This window comes from Bos javanicus, chromosome 4 (assembly GCF_032452875.1).
Source record: "Bos javanicus breed banteng chromosome 4, ARS-OSU_banteng_1.0, whole genome shotgun sequence".
NCBI lineage: Eukaryota > Metazoa > Chordata > Mammalia > Artiodactyla > Bovidae > Bos > Bos javanicus.
This window is the reverse complement of record NC_083871.1, coordinates 33707908-33724362: the sequence shown is the minus strand read 5'-3', so window position 1 is coordinate 33724362 and position 16455 is coordinate 33707908. Positions and strand designations below refer to the sequence as shown.

General features: G+C 41.7%; 1 protein-coding gene across 3 annotated transcripts in view; it reads left to right on the top strand.

Moving 5' to 3' along the window:
• Nucleotides 1–654: 654 nt before the first annotated feature.
• The window catches only part of CROT (carnitine O-octanoyltransferase), a 61270-nt gene continuing 45469 nt past the window's right edge, over nucleotides 655–16455 (top strand). Inside the window, exons 1-6 of one of the 3 annotated variants that reach the window (XM_061413739.1) lie at nucleotides 655–1095; nucleotides 1653–1743; nucleotides 4402–4537; nucleotides 8693–8817; nucleotides 10383–10564; nucleotides 10733–10857. In XM_061413739.1, the coding sequence (XP_061269723.1) occupies nucleotides 4423–4537; nucleotides 8693–8817; nucleotides 10383–10564; nucleotides 10733–10857 (547 nt within the window). In that variant the 5' untranslated portion in view covers nucleotides 655–1095; nucleotides 1653–1743; nucleotides 4402–4422. Of the gene's footprint in view, nucleotides 1096–1132; nucleotides 1571–1652; nucleotides 1744–4401; nucleotides 4538–8692; nucleotides 8818–10382; nucleotides 10565–10732; nucleotides 10858–16455 lie in introns of those variants that run through there. The other 2 variants (XM_061413740.1, XM_061413741.1) reach the window with 2 other exon arrangements.

Below are 16455 nucleotides of genomic sequence, written 5' to 3'. Positions count from 1 at the left end.
CTTGGGCAGCAGGAAGACCTGTGGGAGGGTAGGGAAGCTCCGATAGCCCAGTGCTGCAGGATGTCTAGCTGGGCAAATTTCAGCCCCAGTGGATGAAGCAAAAGAGAGACCAAGTGGGGATTTATGTGGTTACTGTTCTCTTGGTAGGACACGGAGGGAACGACAGTATTCCTCCTTAAGGCACTGGTATAAATTCTTACTTGGGAGTTACAAAAATGACAAGGAATTCTTCACTTTGGGAAGAGCGGCTGCTAAGTAGGAGCTGGGGTTCGAAGAGGAACAGCGCAGCGAGTCTTGCACAGCTTGCGTGAAAATGGGCCATTTGTTTTTATACCGGTTCCAGAGAGGCACCTGAGAGGAGTGCAGCCGGCCCTCAGCTCCAGCCACGTCCCGAGTGAGGCGCTGTGGTCCAACAGCTGCAAGCAGTAAACCGCTGCCACGCTGGGTTCGGACTGTGGCCCTTACGGCCTGCCCGCCAGGCCTGTAAGTGGCGGGCAGCGGACCAGGAAAGCCCGAAAAGGGCGTGGCCAAGTCGCGAGAAAGCGCAGGCCCAGCCGGCCCTCCGTCCCTTCAAGGACGGGGCGGGACCCTCAGGGCATCCCAACAAATCCCCGTTTCCCGTTAACCGCGGGGCGGGACCCTCGCGGCTTTCCGTCCAATTCTCACGCTTCTGGGCGTGAGGGAAGCAGGCGGGTGCTGCTGGGGGCTGCAGCGGAGTTGGTGAAGCGCAGAGCGGGGTGGGGACTACTTGGCTGGCAGAGTTTGCGCTCCCTCCCTCTCTACCCTAACATTTTGGGGGTGGGGAGAAGTTAAGGACAGAGTTAAATGGTGTAGAGCGGCAGAGGTGACAGGACTCGGCGGAGGTAACTTCGTGCTTGTCTCTGGCCCGGGTCTGAGAAGTACTCCTGAAGTTGGGCCGCTGGGCTGGTCCGTGGTGGTGCTTTGTTAGATTGCTGTCACCTGGTGGCTTTTAGAGTGTGTGCGGAGCTACCTTTGCTTTGGTGGGGAGCGTCTCCGAGCTCTCGTCGCCCTCTCCTCCTGTCTCTAGTGCCAGGCTTTGAACTTGGCAGCCCTGCGATAAATCGCCAGCACCAGGTACCTGGGCACCGGGAGGTACATGGTAATCTTGGGCTTATCTAATGGAAGGAGTGCGGTTGTCCTAGTAATTCACCTAGTTAATCCGTGTAGTAATTTTTATCTAGCTTTCTGGCAGATGGACTTTTTGTGTGTGTTTGCTGTGAATTCCGAAGGGATGAGACTTGGCGCCTCCCAAGCCTTCAGTTCGGAGAAGGCAATGGCACCCCACTCCAGTACTTTTGCCTAGAAAATCCCATGGACGGAGGAGCCTGGTAGGCTCCAGTCCATGGGGTCGCTAAGAGTCGGACACGACTGAGCGACTTCACTTTCACTTTTCACTTTCATGCATTGGAGAAGGAAATGGCAACCCACTCCAGTGTTCTTGCCTGGAGAATCCCAGGGACGGGAAGCCTGGTGGGCTGACGTCTCTGTGGTCTCACAGAGTCGGACACGACTGAAGCGACTTAGCAGCAGCAGCAGCAACCCTTCAGTTGTATGTCTTCCACCCTCTTTTACTAGTTTTTGGTAATTTTTTACTCCTGGAATTGTTAAGCTTGTTTTCGTCCTGCCCACAGTTCACCGGCTCAGTTCACACCCCTGTGGTTCCTGAACAGAATTGTTACAGCAAGCACTTGGCAGTCCTAAACAACTCGTCTTGGTTTACCGGTATGTGGTTCCTTTTACTTTTTCCTGATTCTGTTTTGTACTCAGTTTCCATCTTACTGCTCCCAGGTGGCCCACTGTAATTAAGTCTGGCATCATCACTTTCCTAAAGCATTTATTTATAGGTTCTTTTGGAATTGTATTATTCAGTCTTTGTGATTGAGAGTTCAAAACAATCCTCCATGAAAGAATCTGATAATTCACATTTTTACTGTGTACCTCTGGCTGAGTTAAGACCATAGTGAGTATGGAATTGATCGTCGTGGTCTCAGATGCCTAGAGTCTAAGTGGCACGGATGTATACAGAGAATAGCGTGTTTTTCTACACAGGTGTATTAGTTTCCTATTGCTACATAACAATTTATCACAAACCTAACAGTTAAAAAAGAAATTTATTAACCTGCATCTCTATAGATGCAAAGTTTGGGTAGGTTTAGCTGGGTTCACTGCTTAGTGTCTCACAAAGCTGAAATGAATTTGTTGGTCCGGCCTTTCTGAGGGAGAATCCATCTTCAGATTCATTGAGGTTGTTGGTAGAATTAATTTCCATGCGGTTATTAATTTCCATGCAGAATTAATTTCCCATCAGGACCGAGGTTCTCATTTCCTTACTGGCTGTCACCTGGGGCCTCTCTCAGTTCCACGGGAGCAAGTGCATTTTCAAAGCCAGACAGCACCTTCAACCCTTCCACCTCTTGGAGAAAGCTTTCTGCTCCTAAGAGCTCAAGTGATTAGATTAGGCCCACCTGGATAATCCCTCTTCTTTAAGGTCAATTTTGCAATAACACCATCACAGTCCAAGAAGTGATAATCTCATATTCACAGGTTCTGGGTATTAGAGGGGGCAGAATCAAGAGGGCCACTTACAGAAATCCTGCTTAACATGATGTGATTGTCTCAAAACTAGATTATTTTTATAATTCAGTTTCAAAGGTATTAAGGAAAAAATTAACCCTAACAATGATTATTTGAGTATCCTCTCTACAGATAAAGAAATTCAGATAAAGTTATTTGTCTCAGGGCATGTGAGTAGAAAATGATGAGTTGGCATTTGGACCCAGATCTGCATTTCTTTCAGTCCTAAAGCCATGTTTATGGATGGTCACAGTGAAGTGCAGTTAGTCATTTAGATAGGAAAAAGCTGAGGAATTGGGATATTTGTTGTGTCTCAGTTTTGGATTATCTCTTTATATTAGTGGTGTAGGCTAAACTCTTCTTCCTTAACAAAGAAAGCCAAACTACAGTGGCATAAGTAAAAGGGTTTTTTTTTTCGGTGGTGGTGGTGGTGGTTTTTTGTTTGTTTTTCTTATACACCTAGAGGAAGGAGTCCAGGTCTAGTAGGAAGATGCTAACAGCCTCAATACCTGTCTCCTATAAATGGGTCCAAAGTACTAGTCCAGTTGGCACTTTCCTGCTTGGCAGTGAGAAGAGAAAGCAGAGAACACCTGTAGTTCCTTACAGGGGCATAAGCTGGAGGCAGCATACACATCTAAAAGCCATACTGAGCTCCAAGGGAGAGTAGGAGAGATACAGCTGTGTGGCCTGCTACCCAGCTGAGACTCAGGATTCTGTTAAGAAAGGGTGAGAATTATATTGGCTTAGAGCAGTCTCTGCCACACCATTGTTTTTTTTTTTTTTTTTAAGTAATGTTTTATTCTGTAACTTTCTGTGAGTGGAATATACTATTTGACTTTGCTATTAGTTTTAACAAGTAGTATTTGAAAGGCCAGGAAATTCTTAATATTACTGTTCCTTGATTTCTCAGCTGCTATTTTAATATATTGGAGAAGGAAATGGCACCCCACTCCAGTACTCTTGCCTGGAAAATCCCACGGACGGAGGAGCCTGGTAGGTTACAGTCCGTGGGGTCGCAGAGAGTCGGACACGACTGAAGTGACTGAGCACATTTTAATATATAATTTTAAAGGCTTCTTTGAGGAATTTCTTTTTCTATTCACATTTTGTGTTACTTTGATTTCTCTGAAAATTAATACATCTGGAAAATGTTCAAGATTGCTTTATGATACTCGATCATTCTGTGTAGGCCTCACTGCACAATTAGGTTACAGCAGCTTGTTGTATGACTTATGCATTCTGTTGATTTATGCATTCTGTAATATTTTGTAAGTTTAAGATTTAATGACTCTTCCATACCTTCATATTTTCCTCTTGAAATTTCTTTCTCTCAGTCCATTATCCTTTTCTATACATCTGCATTCTACGTACCCATTTAGACTGACTGTAAGTCCCCTCTCCCACTATCAGGTATGGGAGGAAGATTATGGTCAAACAGATCTGTATTTGAGTTGTTGGTTTGATCTTAGGCAATTTAGTAAATCTCTAAGATTTGACTTCTTATGTAAATGGCAGTGAATGCCATTTTTCATAGAATGAAGATGAAGGAGATGATACATTTTCTATCACACTTACTGCAATACTTGGCTCAAAAAAATATAGTGATCTTGAGGATCACTCCTTGATCTCTAGCAATTTGAGACTGTTGTTTTTTTTTTTTAATTGATTTTCTCTCTCAGGCAAATCTGTGAATTCCTAAGGACTAGAACCAAGTCCTAGATATACTGTGATCCCTAAATATTGACGTAGTGGATTGAAACTAGTATAATATTTATGGGAGTTAATTATGAGGGCTTTTTTCTATAGTGTTACTATTGTGACTGCATCATGGAAAATCAACTGGCTAAATCAACTGAAGAAAGGACATTTCAGTACCAAGATTCCCTTCCATCGCTGCCTGTTCCTTCACTTGAAGAATCATTAAAAAAATACCTTGAATCAGGTATGTTTGTGATCTTTTAATGTATGTTAATATTGCTAGCAGCTTAACTGTGAAATTGTCAGAAGTTGATGAGGGTCTAATTGTTTTGTCCTCTAAGTGAAAAGTGAAAGTGAAGTCGCTCAGTCATGTCCGACTCTTTGTGACCCCATGGACTGTAGTCTATCACACTCCTCCGTCCATGGGATTTTCCAGGCAAGGGTACTGGAGTGGGTTGCCATTTCCTTCTCCAGAGGATCTTCCCGACCCAGGGATTGAACCCAGGTCTCCCACATTGTAGGCAGACGCTTTAACCTCTGAGCCACCAGGGAAGTCTTTGTCCTCTAGGCTCATGATAATTAAAAGTATCCTTAAAATGTCCAAAACATTTCTGTCTTTCTCTCATGTTAATTTTTCTGTAGTTAAAAAGCCAGGTAGTACTATTAGGTTTACAATAACAAGTAGTCCTCTGCCTTGTTTCCCGCACTGCATTTTCAAATATCTACTTCTTGTGTTGTTTATCTCCAGATTTAAACTAACAAGCATATACAACTCCTTCTTAGATTTTTTTAGTTGTAGGTATTATATGTTAGTTCCTAAAAAGATCAAGATTTAGTTCTCCTACACCCCTCTAACCTCCAGCTTCATTTCTCAACATTTATGCAATCTAACATATCACATTTTCCCTCTAATTTTCTCACTGTTGCCCCAAATCACCACCTGCAATTAAATTAGTGTTCACCTGATTTAAATCTGGATTTACCCGAAGTAGGACTTCCCTGGTGGCTCAGACGGTAAAACGTCTTGCTTACAATGCAGGAGACCTGGGTTCCATCTCTGGGTTGGGAAGATCCTCTGGAGAAGGAAATGGCAACCCACTCCAGTACTCTTGCCTAGAAAATAACATGGACGGAGGAGCATGGTGGGCTACAGTCCATGGGGTCGAAAAGAGTCGGACATGACTGAGTGACTTCACTTTCACTTTCACTTTCCCCCAAATAATTTACCAGACCATTGAGGGTTTGGGGATATGCAGTTATTCACAAGTGAACCATTCAGTGGACAGTATTGGAATTACCTTTCGGCTGCATTTTTTGGTTTTTCCTCATTTTTCATTTGCTTGCTTTGCTTTGTATCTACAACTCACTCACCCCAGATATCTCACTACACCTAAAATCCCTGAATCCAGTTAAATACACAAGATAGTCACTCAGTTTCATTTCTTCTTGGAGACATCCCTCCTGGAGCCCCCTACCTTCTTGTTGGAATTAGTGTTTACTTTTCTCAAGATGGCTGGAGGTTCTGTAGCCATCATTCTGGTGGTTCTCTTCACCTCTCTCTCCTGTGTTGGATTCCCTGGTTCCTGGGTTCGGTTTCCTCGTTTGGTTTGCTTATTTTGAAGTGCATCTTTAGAGGCTACTTGAGAAAGGGTGTCTGGGAGGAAAAGAATGTTTTTATGCTACTCATGCTTGATTGTTTGGCTGAGTATAGAATTTGGGGTTGGAAATGACTTTTCTTAAGTTTTGAAGGGACTGTCTGTTTCTCTTGAGAAACCTGATGCTGTTCTGGTGTTTGACCCTTTATATGTGACCCATTGTTTTTCACTCCCTAGATGTGTTTGGAAACCATTTCTTTATCTCTGTTATTCTGAATATCTCAGTGATGTACCATGATGTATAGGTATTTTCATTATTTCGTTGAACATTCAGTGGGTCCTTTCTGTTTAAGTTATGTTCTTCAGTTCTAGGAAGTTATTCTTTTTTTTTTAATTAGAGGAAAATTGCTTTATAATGTTGTGTTAGTTTCTGCCGTACAACAAAGCAAATCAGTCATAATTATATGTATATCCCATCCTTCTTGAGCCTCCCTCCCCCTGCACATTCCACCCAGAAATTTTTAAAGTATCACTTGTTTTGTAGTTTTCTCCTCTCTTTTTTTCACTCTTTCTGAGAGCAGCTCCTATTACTTGGATCTCGTTCTTCTGGGCAAAGCTTTTAATTAAAAAGTTATTTTCCTTTCATTTTATTAGTGAAAGTGTTAGTCACTCAGTCATATACGACTCTTTGCAACTCCATTGCCTGCAGCCCACCAGGTTTCTCTGTCCATGAGGTTCTCCAGGCAAGAATACTGGAGTGGGTTGCCATTCCTTTCTCCAGCAGATCTTCCTGACCCAGGGATTAAACCCAGGTCTCCTGCATTGCAGGCAGATTCTTTACCTTCTGAGCCACTTGTCCCTTTTTGGTCCACTTACTATTTGGTATCATCAGTCCTTTTTTGGTCTGACTCCTACATGAAGGGGTTTCCTCTAATATGTGGCAATCCTTTGTCATTCACATTTGAGTCAGATCCTGAGAAGCTTATGCGGAGCTCTGAGTGTGTGAGTAGACCTTGGTGACCTGTGGGCCTTATAATGAGCCATAGAGGGTAATAGGGCAGAGGTCTAGAAGTTCTATTAGGACATATCCAAATGCCCACTCCAGCACTCTTACCTGGAGAATCCCAGGGACAGAGATGCCTGGTGGGCTGCAGTCCATGGGGTCGCTAGAGTCGGACACAACTAAGCGACTTCACTTTCCCTTTTCACTTTCATGCATTGGAGAAGGAAATGGCAACCCACTCCAGTGTTCTTGCCTGGAGAACCCAGGGACGGGGGAGCCTGGTGGGCTGCCGTCTATGGGGTCGCACAGAGTCGGACACGACTGAAGCGACTTAGCAGCAGCAGCAGCAAATGCCCAACCTCCTTTCTCTTGGACTGATATTTTCCCCGAAGAAGAATTCTCTCATCTTTTGTTAGGAAGGCAGAAGCCTGATGGCTAGTGTTTGGAGAGCTGAGTGGAGGAAGAGACAGGAGGGATCATTGCTCTAGTGTACACTTTCATTGTTAACCCTCTGTTTAAAATGTGAGCTGGAATCAATGTATTTTGCTAGTTTGGGACAACTTCTCCTAAGGGTAAACCTTCATATTTATAACGCTATTGGGAGGGAGGAAGTTGTCTGGCTTTCTGGAGTGTAGGAGATTCACAAGGATGGCTGTGGGTGGGGTGGTTGTCAGCTGCTTTTACAAGCATTGAAGCAGTTATACTGTTTTCAGCCTCATATTGTCCCTTATCTTTAGAAGTCTGTGTGTCATGAATTCTTGAACCTTCCTAGAGTTCCACTGCAGGACTTGGCTTGCTTGTTGGGTTTGCACCAAGCCCTCCTTACCCTCCCACTTCTTTCTACTCCCTAGGCTGTGGGTACTTCGTCCATTCTGTGGTCAGTCACCATTTCCCCACACGTTTTCTAATTTGTAAAATGTTAACCTCTCTGCTGTCCTCTCTTCTTTCATGTTCTTTGTCCTTATAAACTTACACCTTTTTAGTAATTCTCATTTTAGTGAGTTACTAGAAGTGAAGATACCTTTATGAACTTGGTTGCCTTTGTTTAACTGGAAGACTCTGACTTTTTTTTTCTTTTTTTTCTCACCTACTTTCATCTGGGAATTCTAGTTTCTTTTTTTAAAAAAAACTTTCTGATTATTCACTTGTGCTCTCTGAATGCAGCTATTTAAATTAACTTTAAAATTTTGAGGAGGCAAAAATAAATCAAAAGGAAGATATTAATGTCCCTTGGTTTCTAATTAAGGGATTTCTACTTTCATCTATAGCTTAATTTTCAGAACACTTGGTTTTCATGGGCTAGGCACCTTGTATTCTGTGTATGTGTTCGTGAAGAAAGTCGTTATTGGCCACAAGCGATCCTAAACTGCTCTGGGAAGGCTTTACACTTAAATCTACATATATGCTGCATTTACATTCATAATGTTTAAGGCTCTGCTTGAACATTAATGGAAAGAAGCTTTAATTTCTCACAGTAATGGCTAGTGAGATTTCTCACAGTAATGGCTAGGTGATAGTCCTGTGTGTCATTTTAACTATCATTGTCTAGAATGATTTTAAAATAATTTTGGGAGAAATAGTTATCAGACTACATAGTATCCACTGTTTTATTTTTTGACATATTTTGCATTATTGCTTTTCAGCCATTTTCATGTTATAAACTCTAATTTAGTGGACTGCTCTAGTATATACATAAGTGTTTTATGTAACTGAGTCAAGATTTATGTAAGTAATAATAATTGAGGTGAGTTTGTGGTACTTGATGTCTAAATACTTTAATGCATATTTTTTCCTTTTACAGTAAAGCCATTTGCAAATGAGGAAGAATATAAGAATACTGAAGCAATTGTCCAGAAATTTCAAAATGGCATTGGAGAAAAATTGCAGCAGAAATTACTTCAAAGAGCAAAAGGAAGAAGAAACTGGGTATTTATGTTATTGTATTTATTAGAATATTGATACTTAATGAAAAGTAAATGTGTATCTAGCTTTCATTTTAAAATTATTACTGTAGAATATACTGTAGAATACTATTACTGTAGAAATATACTATAGAATCCTTTATCACGGAGAAGGCAATGGCACCCCACTCCAGCACTCTTGCCTGGAAAATCCCATGGATGGAGGAGCCTGGTGGGCTGCAGTCCATGGGGTCGCTAGGAGTTGGACACAACTGAGCGACTTCACCTTCACTTTTCACTTTCATGCATTGGAAAAGGAAATGGCAACCCACTCCAGTGTTCTTGCCTGGAGAATCCCAGGGATGGGGGAGCCTGGTGGTCTGCCGTCTCTGGGGTCGCACAGAGTCGGACACGACTGAATCGACTTAGCAGCAGCAGCAGCATCTTTTATCATCCAAAAGAATGAATGAATTGTTTAACTCTGGGGAGTTTTAAGTATTGTGTGTGGGTTCCTCTTATTATGTAGGGGAACTTGGTAAAATGCAGAATTCCTGGGACCAGTGATTCTGATTCAGTATCTCTGGAAAGGGTGCCCAGATATCCTTATTTAACTACTCTATGCAGTTCTGATGCAGGTCATCTTTAGACCATGTTTGAGAAAAACACTTTGTCCAGATAATCATAGCCTAAAAATAAAGCCCCAAATACTAAAATAGATATCACATTTACAGTGTGCAAATATTTATACAGTGCACAGGAGAAAAGGGCCATTAGAAAACTGAGGTGAAGAATGGTTATGGGTATTCTGTGTTTCAGCTGGGTAGATTGAGGAAACATTGGTATAAAGATCTCAGTAATTTTTCACAAGGAATCTTCTTTGATTTTTCATCTTAACTACTCCTGTAGGATGAGTTTTTGTAATTTAAGATACTGCCTTAGTCTAGAAATAATGTTTGTAACTATCATTTAGTTTCAGAAATAAAAAGCAAGCTGATCTTTTTATTGTCCTTTAGATACCTATAATGGAATAATACAAGTTTATATGTCTAGATTCCTTTTTTCTCAATTTTGAGCCTTCAGTGACTTTAAATTAGGGTAAAGATTAAAAAGTCATTGTTCTGCCTGTATCCTTTTCACTTATATTTTTCCGAATGACTGACTATAGTTTGTAACATCAAATTCTTCAGAAAGAGCTCCAGGTAATTTGATGAGACCCACTTACTTACACATGAGATTCAGTTGCAGTTGTGAACAGGTACTCTGAGAAAACACACCTAGAGTGCTTTGTTGGATATTGGTAGTTTTAATATGCTCTGTCTGAAGGTGTTTCTTTCAGTGCTTTCTTGTTTCATGTTTTTGGTAATGTAGTTAAACTTGAATAGTACTTAATTCAGATCCCATAATTCCAAAAGAAAGAAATGATCACAATAGCATTTTTACTATTTGTAATGATTTAAAATCAAACATGTTTTTAAGTATTGAAAAGTAATTAAAGAAAAAAGAATAGAGCTTTTTTTCCTTCTCAGCAGTTACACCTTCAGGTATTAATACTATCAATAGCATTAAGCTGATGTTCTTAATTTCTTTTAGCTGGAAGAGTGGTGGCTGAATGTTGCCTACCTGGATGTTCGTATACCATCACAACTGAATGTCAACTTTGGGGGTCCTGCAAGCCATATTGAACACTACTGGCCTCCAAAGGAAGGCACACAGTTGGAAAGAGGAAGTATAAGTCTTTGGCATAACTTGAACTACTGGCAGCTATTAAGAAAGTAAGGATAGTTTTGTCAATTCAGTTACATATTTACCCAAAGTCTCTGGTGGCAAAATGTTGAGAAGCTTAATTTACTCATCTGGGGATAAATACTATAGGTGTGACTGGTTTAAAAGTTTTGTAATGATTTCTTGGCCAATATACTTTTGTTTGTTTGTTTTAATAGAGAAAAGTTAGCTGTTGAAAAAGTTGGAAATACTCCTCTAGATATGAATCAATTCCGAATGCTGTTTTCCACCTGCAAGATTCCAGGAATTACTAGAGATTCAATTATTAATTATTTTAGGACTGGTAAGTAGAAAACATTTGTACTTTTCCTGGTAAAAGCATTGGGGTTTGGATAGTTTTTTTGTTTCTTTTTTTTTAAGATTTATTGTATTTATGGCTGTCCTGGGTCTCTGTTGCTGCGTGTGGCTTTCTCTAGTTGTGGCGAGGGGGGGCTTCAGTAGTCTCAGCATATGGGTGTAGTTGTTCCTCAGCGTGTGGGATCTTCCCAGACCAGGGATTGAACTCGAGTCCCCAACTTTGGCAGATAGATTCTTTACTGCTGAGTCACCAGGGAAGCCCCAGGATTTGGGTGGTTTTGCTGCAGTTCTTCTGTGATGCTGTGGAATGTACTCTCTTTTGGCCGTGCCATGTGCCTTACGGGATCGCAGTTCCTTGACTAGGGACAGAACCCAGGCCCACAGCAGTGGAAGTGTCAGGTCCTAAGCACTGAGCTGGCAGGGAAATCCCGTGATGTTATGGAACGTATGATTTCGAAGAATATTTCTTACTGGATTTTGACTAGTTTTATTGGATTTTGATTTGGCCTAGTCATAGAAAGACTAGGCTTTCTATGAACCTTATCTTTTAGCCATAGTGATTTAGCTGGAAATAATTTATGGGAATGGATTTTTTTTTGAAACTGTGACTTACGTGGTTTGATACAAACCTAATGCTTGCATTGTATCATTTGATAGTTCGAAATGGTCGTTTTGGAAAATGGGAAAAGCACACATTCTGTGCAAAGGTAGGGTACCTAAACAGTGTTGAAATGTGTGTTTATGGGTTTAAAGTTAGACTATATGGTATCATGTATTTTTTCTTAAGCAGCAACAGTGGAAGAGGGAGTGAAGGATTTTTGCAAGGGAGAAATTATAATGTTGGGTATGGAATCTACTCTGGTTAAGGAGAAAATTGAAGAAATTATGTGTTGATGGGGATAACAGTGTGCTAGCCACTGCAGCTAAGAGGCTAGTCTCAGTAACGAAGCAATAATTAGGCCTCGTTTGAGGTTTTTGCTGTTTTTTGTTTTTTTGTGTGCATGCTAAGTTGCTTCAGTCATGTCTGACTCTCTGTGATCCCATGGACTGTAGCCTTCCAAGCTCCTCTGTCCGTGGTATTCTCCAGACAAGAATATTGGAGTGGGTTGCCATTCCCTCCTCCAGGGGATCTTCTGACCCAGGTTCCTTACCCCTTAAGTGACAATTTTTTTTTTCCTTAAGTGACAATTAAGGCTAATTCAGTTTTGCTTTTCATCCTGTTCACCTCATTTTGCCCAAGCAGTTCAGACTTTGAATGGCATCTCTTGTCATCTGGATTCATAGAGCAGGGCATAACCTAATTTGACCCAAGATTCTCACTGCTGTGACCCACCTTCCACTGCTTCCCTAAACTCTTCTGCTGTACTTCATGAACTCATGGCCAGCAAAATCCATTTTTTGGATTTTTTGGATCCTCCTCCTTTTCTCTGAAAGCTCCCCTTTCCTTTCCTTTCTGAAAGCTGCTGTTTCTGAAACCTGGTTATTTTTTTTTAGACTTTTGCTGTGACCGTCTCAAATGGAGACTTTGTTTTTCTCTTATACTTTGTTACTAAAGAGCAAGTAGAAGATGTCGGTGTCTTTATTTCCCACTGCACTTTCCGTTTTTATCTTTTTCCTTACAGTTTGAGCTTTTGAAGAAAAAAGAAATGCCAGCAGGCTGTGTCATCCCTGCTCGTCATTGTCCCAGTGACGTCCTTTTTGATCATTTTCCTTCCTTCATTGATCGGTTTAGCACCTGTCTCACTGTCTGTCTCTCCATTATTACCTCAGTCGCATCCTTGCTGACTTCAGCCTCCATGTGTGGATGACCCATGGCTCCTCTTCTCCTTTCTTTCCTTCCTCTAGGGATCTGTACTCCTTCTCAAGCAGCCACCACTACCATGGCCATGCCCCAGACTTGCTTATAATAGAAAAAACTCATCTCTAACAGTGCAGCTGTAGGCATCTCACTCTGACCTCCACTTTCTCTTCACAACTCACTTCCTTTAGGTCTACCTCAGTCGTTTTTTTGACATCTTGACTTAAAATCCAGTGACTCTGCAGTTCTTCACTTTCATTTCTCCCTCCCCACTGCCAAATCTTCACATCTTTCTGTGATTCTTTACTCTTACCACTCCCTAGCATATATTAAATACATTCAAACCTTTGCTCACCCGCTCCCTCCTCCTCTCCATCCCTACCTCAACGCTGTGTAAATGTTAGTCTTCTGCTTTTACTCCACATATTGAAGGCGTCTGCCCTAGTAGTTTACTTGGCCAGAGGAATCCACAAAACACCACTTTTCTCAGCCTCGAGTGGATCTGAAGCACTACCTTGCTGTATTTTGTCAGGATATTCTCTCACTTTCAGAGAAGACTGTTTGATGACTTTCTCCATCTTTATTCCTAGCTAATGAGCTCTTTTACTTCTCAACAAATGTAATGGTTCTATCATCAAAGTTGCTAACCTATGTGGCAGGTAGACTAAATGATCTCCAGAAATGTCCATTTCCTAATCCTTGGAACCTATTGAATGTGTTACCTTAAATAATAAACGGAAATTAGATTGAGAATGAAATTAAATTTGACAATCAGTTGAGCTTGAGATAGGGAGCTTATCCTGGATTATTCACCTGGGCCCAGAGTAATCGCTAGGTATAAGTGAAGAAGGAGAAAGCGGAGAGAGCCAAGGGGTGGAAGCACGAGGAAGTTATGATCCTCCCTGGATGGCATCAGAGACGGAGGAGTGGAAGGGATTCCCTGCTGATCCAGTGGTTAGGACTCAACACTGTTACTGCCAGAGTCTGGGTCCAATCGCTGGTCAGGGAACTAAGGACCCTGAAAACTGTGTCAGATCAGATCAGTTCAGATCAGTCACTCAGTCGTGTCCGACTCCTTGAGACCTCATGAATTACAGCACGCCAGGCCTCCCTGTCCATCACCAACTCCCGGAGTTCACCCAGACTCACGTCCATCGAGTCAGTGATGCCATCCAGCCATCTCATCCTCTGTCGTCCCCTTCTTCTCCTGCCCCCAATCCCTCCCAGCATCAGAGTCTTTTCCAATAAGTCAACTCTTTGCATGAGATGGCCAAAGTACTGGAGTTTCAGCTTTAGCATCATTCCTTCCAAAGAAATCCCAGGGCTGATCTCCTTCAAAATGGACTGGTTGGATCTCCTTGCAGTCCAAGGGACTCTCAAGAGTCTTCTCCAACACCACAGTTCAAAAGCATCAATTCTTCGGCACTCAACCTTCTTCACAGTCCAACTCTCACATCCATACATGACCACAGGAAAAACCATAGCCTTGACTAGACGAACCTTTGTTGGCACAGTAATGTCTCTGCTTTTGAACATGCTATCTAGGTTGGTCATAACTTTCCTTCCAAGGAGTAAGCGTCTTTTAATTTCATGACTGCAGTCACCATCTGCAGTGATTTTGGAGCCCAGAAAAATAAAGTCTGACACTGTTTCCACTGTTTCCCCATCTATTTCCGATGAAGTGGTAGGACCGGATGCCATGATCTTCGTTTTCTGAATGTTGAGCTTTAAGCCAACATTTTCCACTCTCCCCTTTCACTTTCATCAAGAGGCTTTTGAGTTCCTCTTCACTTTCTGCCCTAAGGGTGGTGTCATCTGCATATCTGAGGTTATTGATGTTTCTCCCAGCAATCTTGATTCCAGTTTGTGTTTCTTCCAGTCCAGCGTTTCTCATGAAAACTGTGTAACACAGCCAAAAAATTTAAAAAAAAATTCTTTTAAAGATGAAGGAATGGAGCTCTGAGTCAAGAAGGAATATGGGCAGCCTTTAGAGGCTGAAAAATCAAAGGAAACAGATTCTCCTCTACAGTCTCCAGAAGGAACCCAGACTCAGGGACAACCCTAATTTTAGCCCAGAGAGACACATTTCAGACTTGTAGTCCCCAGAGCTGTAAGACAATAAAATTTTCTTGTTAGTGGTGATTTACCACTAAGTTAGTGGTAATTTATTACAGCAGTCATAGAAACATATTCATTCAAATGTTAGCCCGTTTTGCAGCCTCCTTGCAGTGCAGTATTACATATTCATATACTTTGTCTTCTCTCTATAAAGACGGATGAACTGTTCTGATTCCTAAGGATAGCCCTTCTGCATGATGTCCTGGGCTCCACCTCTTGTTTAATCAAGGGCCTTGCTTTTGCATTATCCTTCTTTCTGTGTTGCATTAACAATTTTCCTTCTTTACTGGGTTGGACAGATTTGTAATATGTCCCATCTTAAAAAGAAAAAATTGACCCCTTGCTTTCTTTCAATGTCACACCCTAGTCAAAGCCACCATCACCTCTCTGGTTGGTCTCACCTGGACCACTTCAGTTACCTCCTAACTCTGATCCTGCTATATATTCTCTTCCCGCTTATAATCCCTTCTTCATATGGCAGCTGGAATGCCCTTTGTAAAGTAGTAATTAGATGACATTATTACTGTCCTGCTTAAAACCTTCCATTGGCTTCTTTTCCATCATTTTTTAAATTGCAAGCCCTTTCTAAGGCCCATAGGATGTGGCTGCAATTTTTTCTGCCATTCTACTCATTTCTCTCTGCTGCAGCTGCACTGACCTTTTTCTCCCTTTAAGCAGACCAGCTCATTTTGCCCTAATGCCTTTGCACTTGCTGTTTCCTTTGCCTGAAGCTCTCTTCCTACACATATCTCTGTGTTAGCTCTTTTACTTTACTTTGGTCTCTGCTCAGATATAACCTCTGATGCTCATCCTTAGGTAGCACCCTCTGTTCTCGTCTCCTCAAGTGTTAACTTGGCCTCAGGTTTGTTTCCTTTATACAGTGCCAAATTTTAAGTAGTAGAGGACAATAAAAGGTAGTGATGGTAAATGTAAAAGGATGTGGAGGTTTATGAAGGGGAAGAAATGGTTTGGAAATAGCCATGAGGGACACAGAAAACACATACCCCAGCTCCGAGGAAAGAGGACTTGAGGAAAGAGGATATAAGAGGAAAAATAATAGTGCTTTCAGGAAATAGTTCTTCCTCATAGCTAATGAGTAGATATCATGAGATAACATGTGTAAAGCATTTAGCACATTTCCTTGTACATATCAACCAATAAGTTTACTTCCAATGGCAGTGTATGTCTTTCCTAACTTTCTTCCTTCCTTTTTTGAGAGGGAGGAGGCAGAGATCATATAGGAAGACCCTTGTCAGAGCCTAGTACTTGAAAAATGGGACTAAGTCAGAATAGTCTGTTATTTACAAATCTCAATAACAATAACCTTGTATACGAGACAGCAAAAAAGACACTGATGTATAGAACAGTCTTTTGGACTCTGTGGGAGAGGGAGAGGGTGGGATGATTTGGGAGAATGGCATTGAAACATGTATAATATCATATATGAAACGAGTCGCCAGTCCAGGTTCAATGCACGATACTGGATGCTTGGGGCTGGTGCACTGGGACGACCCAGAGGGATGGTATGGGGAGGGAGGAGGGAGGAGGGTTCAGGATGGGGCACACATGTATACCTGGGGTGGATTCATTTTGATATATGGCAAAACCAATACAATATTGTAAAGTTAAAAAATAAAATAAAAAACAAAACAAAACAAAAGTAAATAA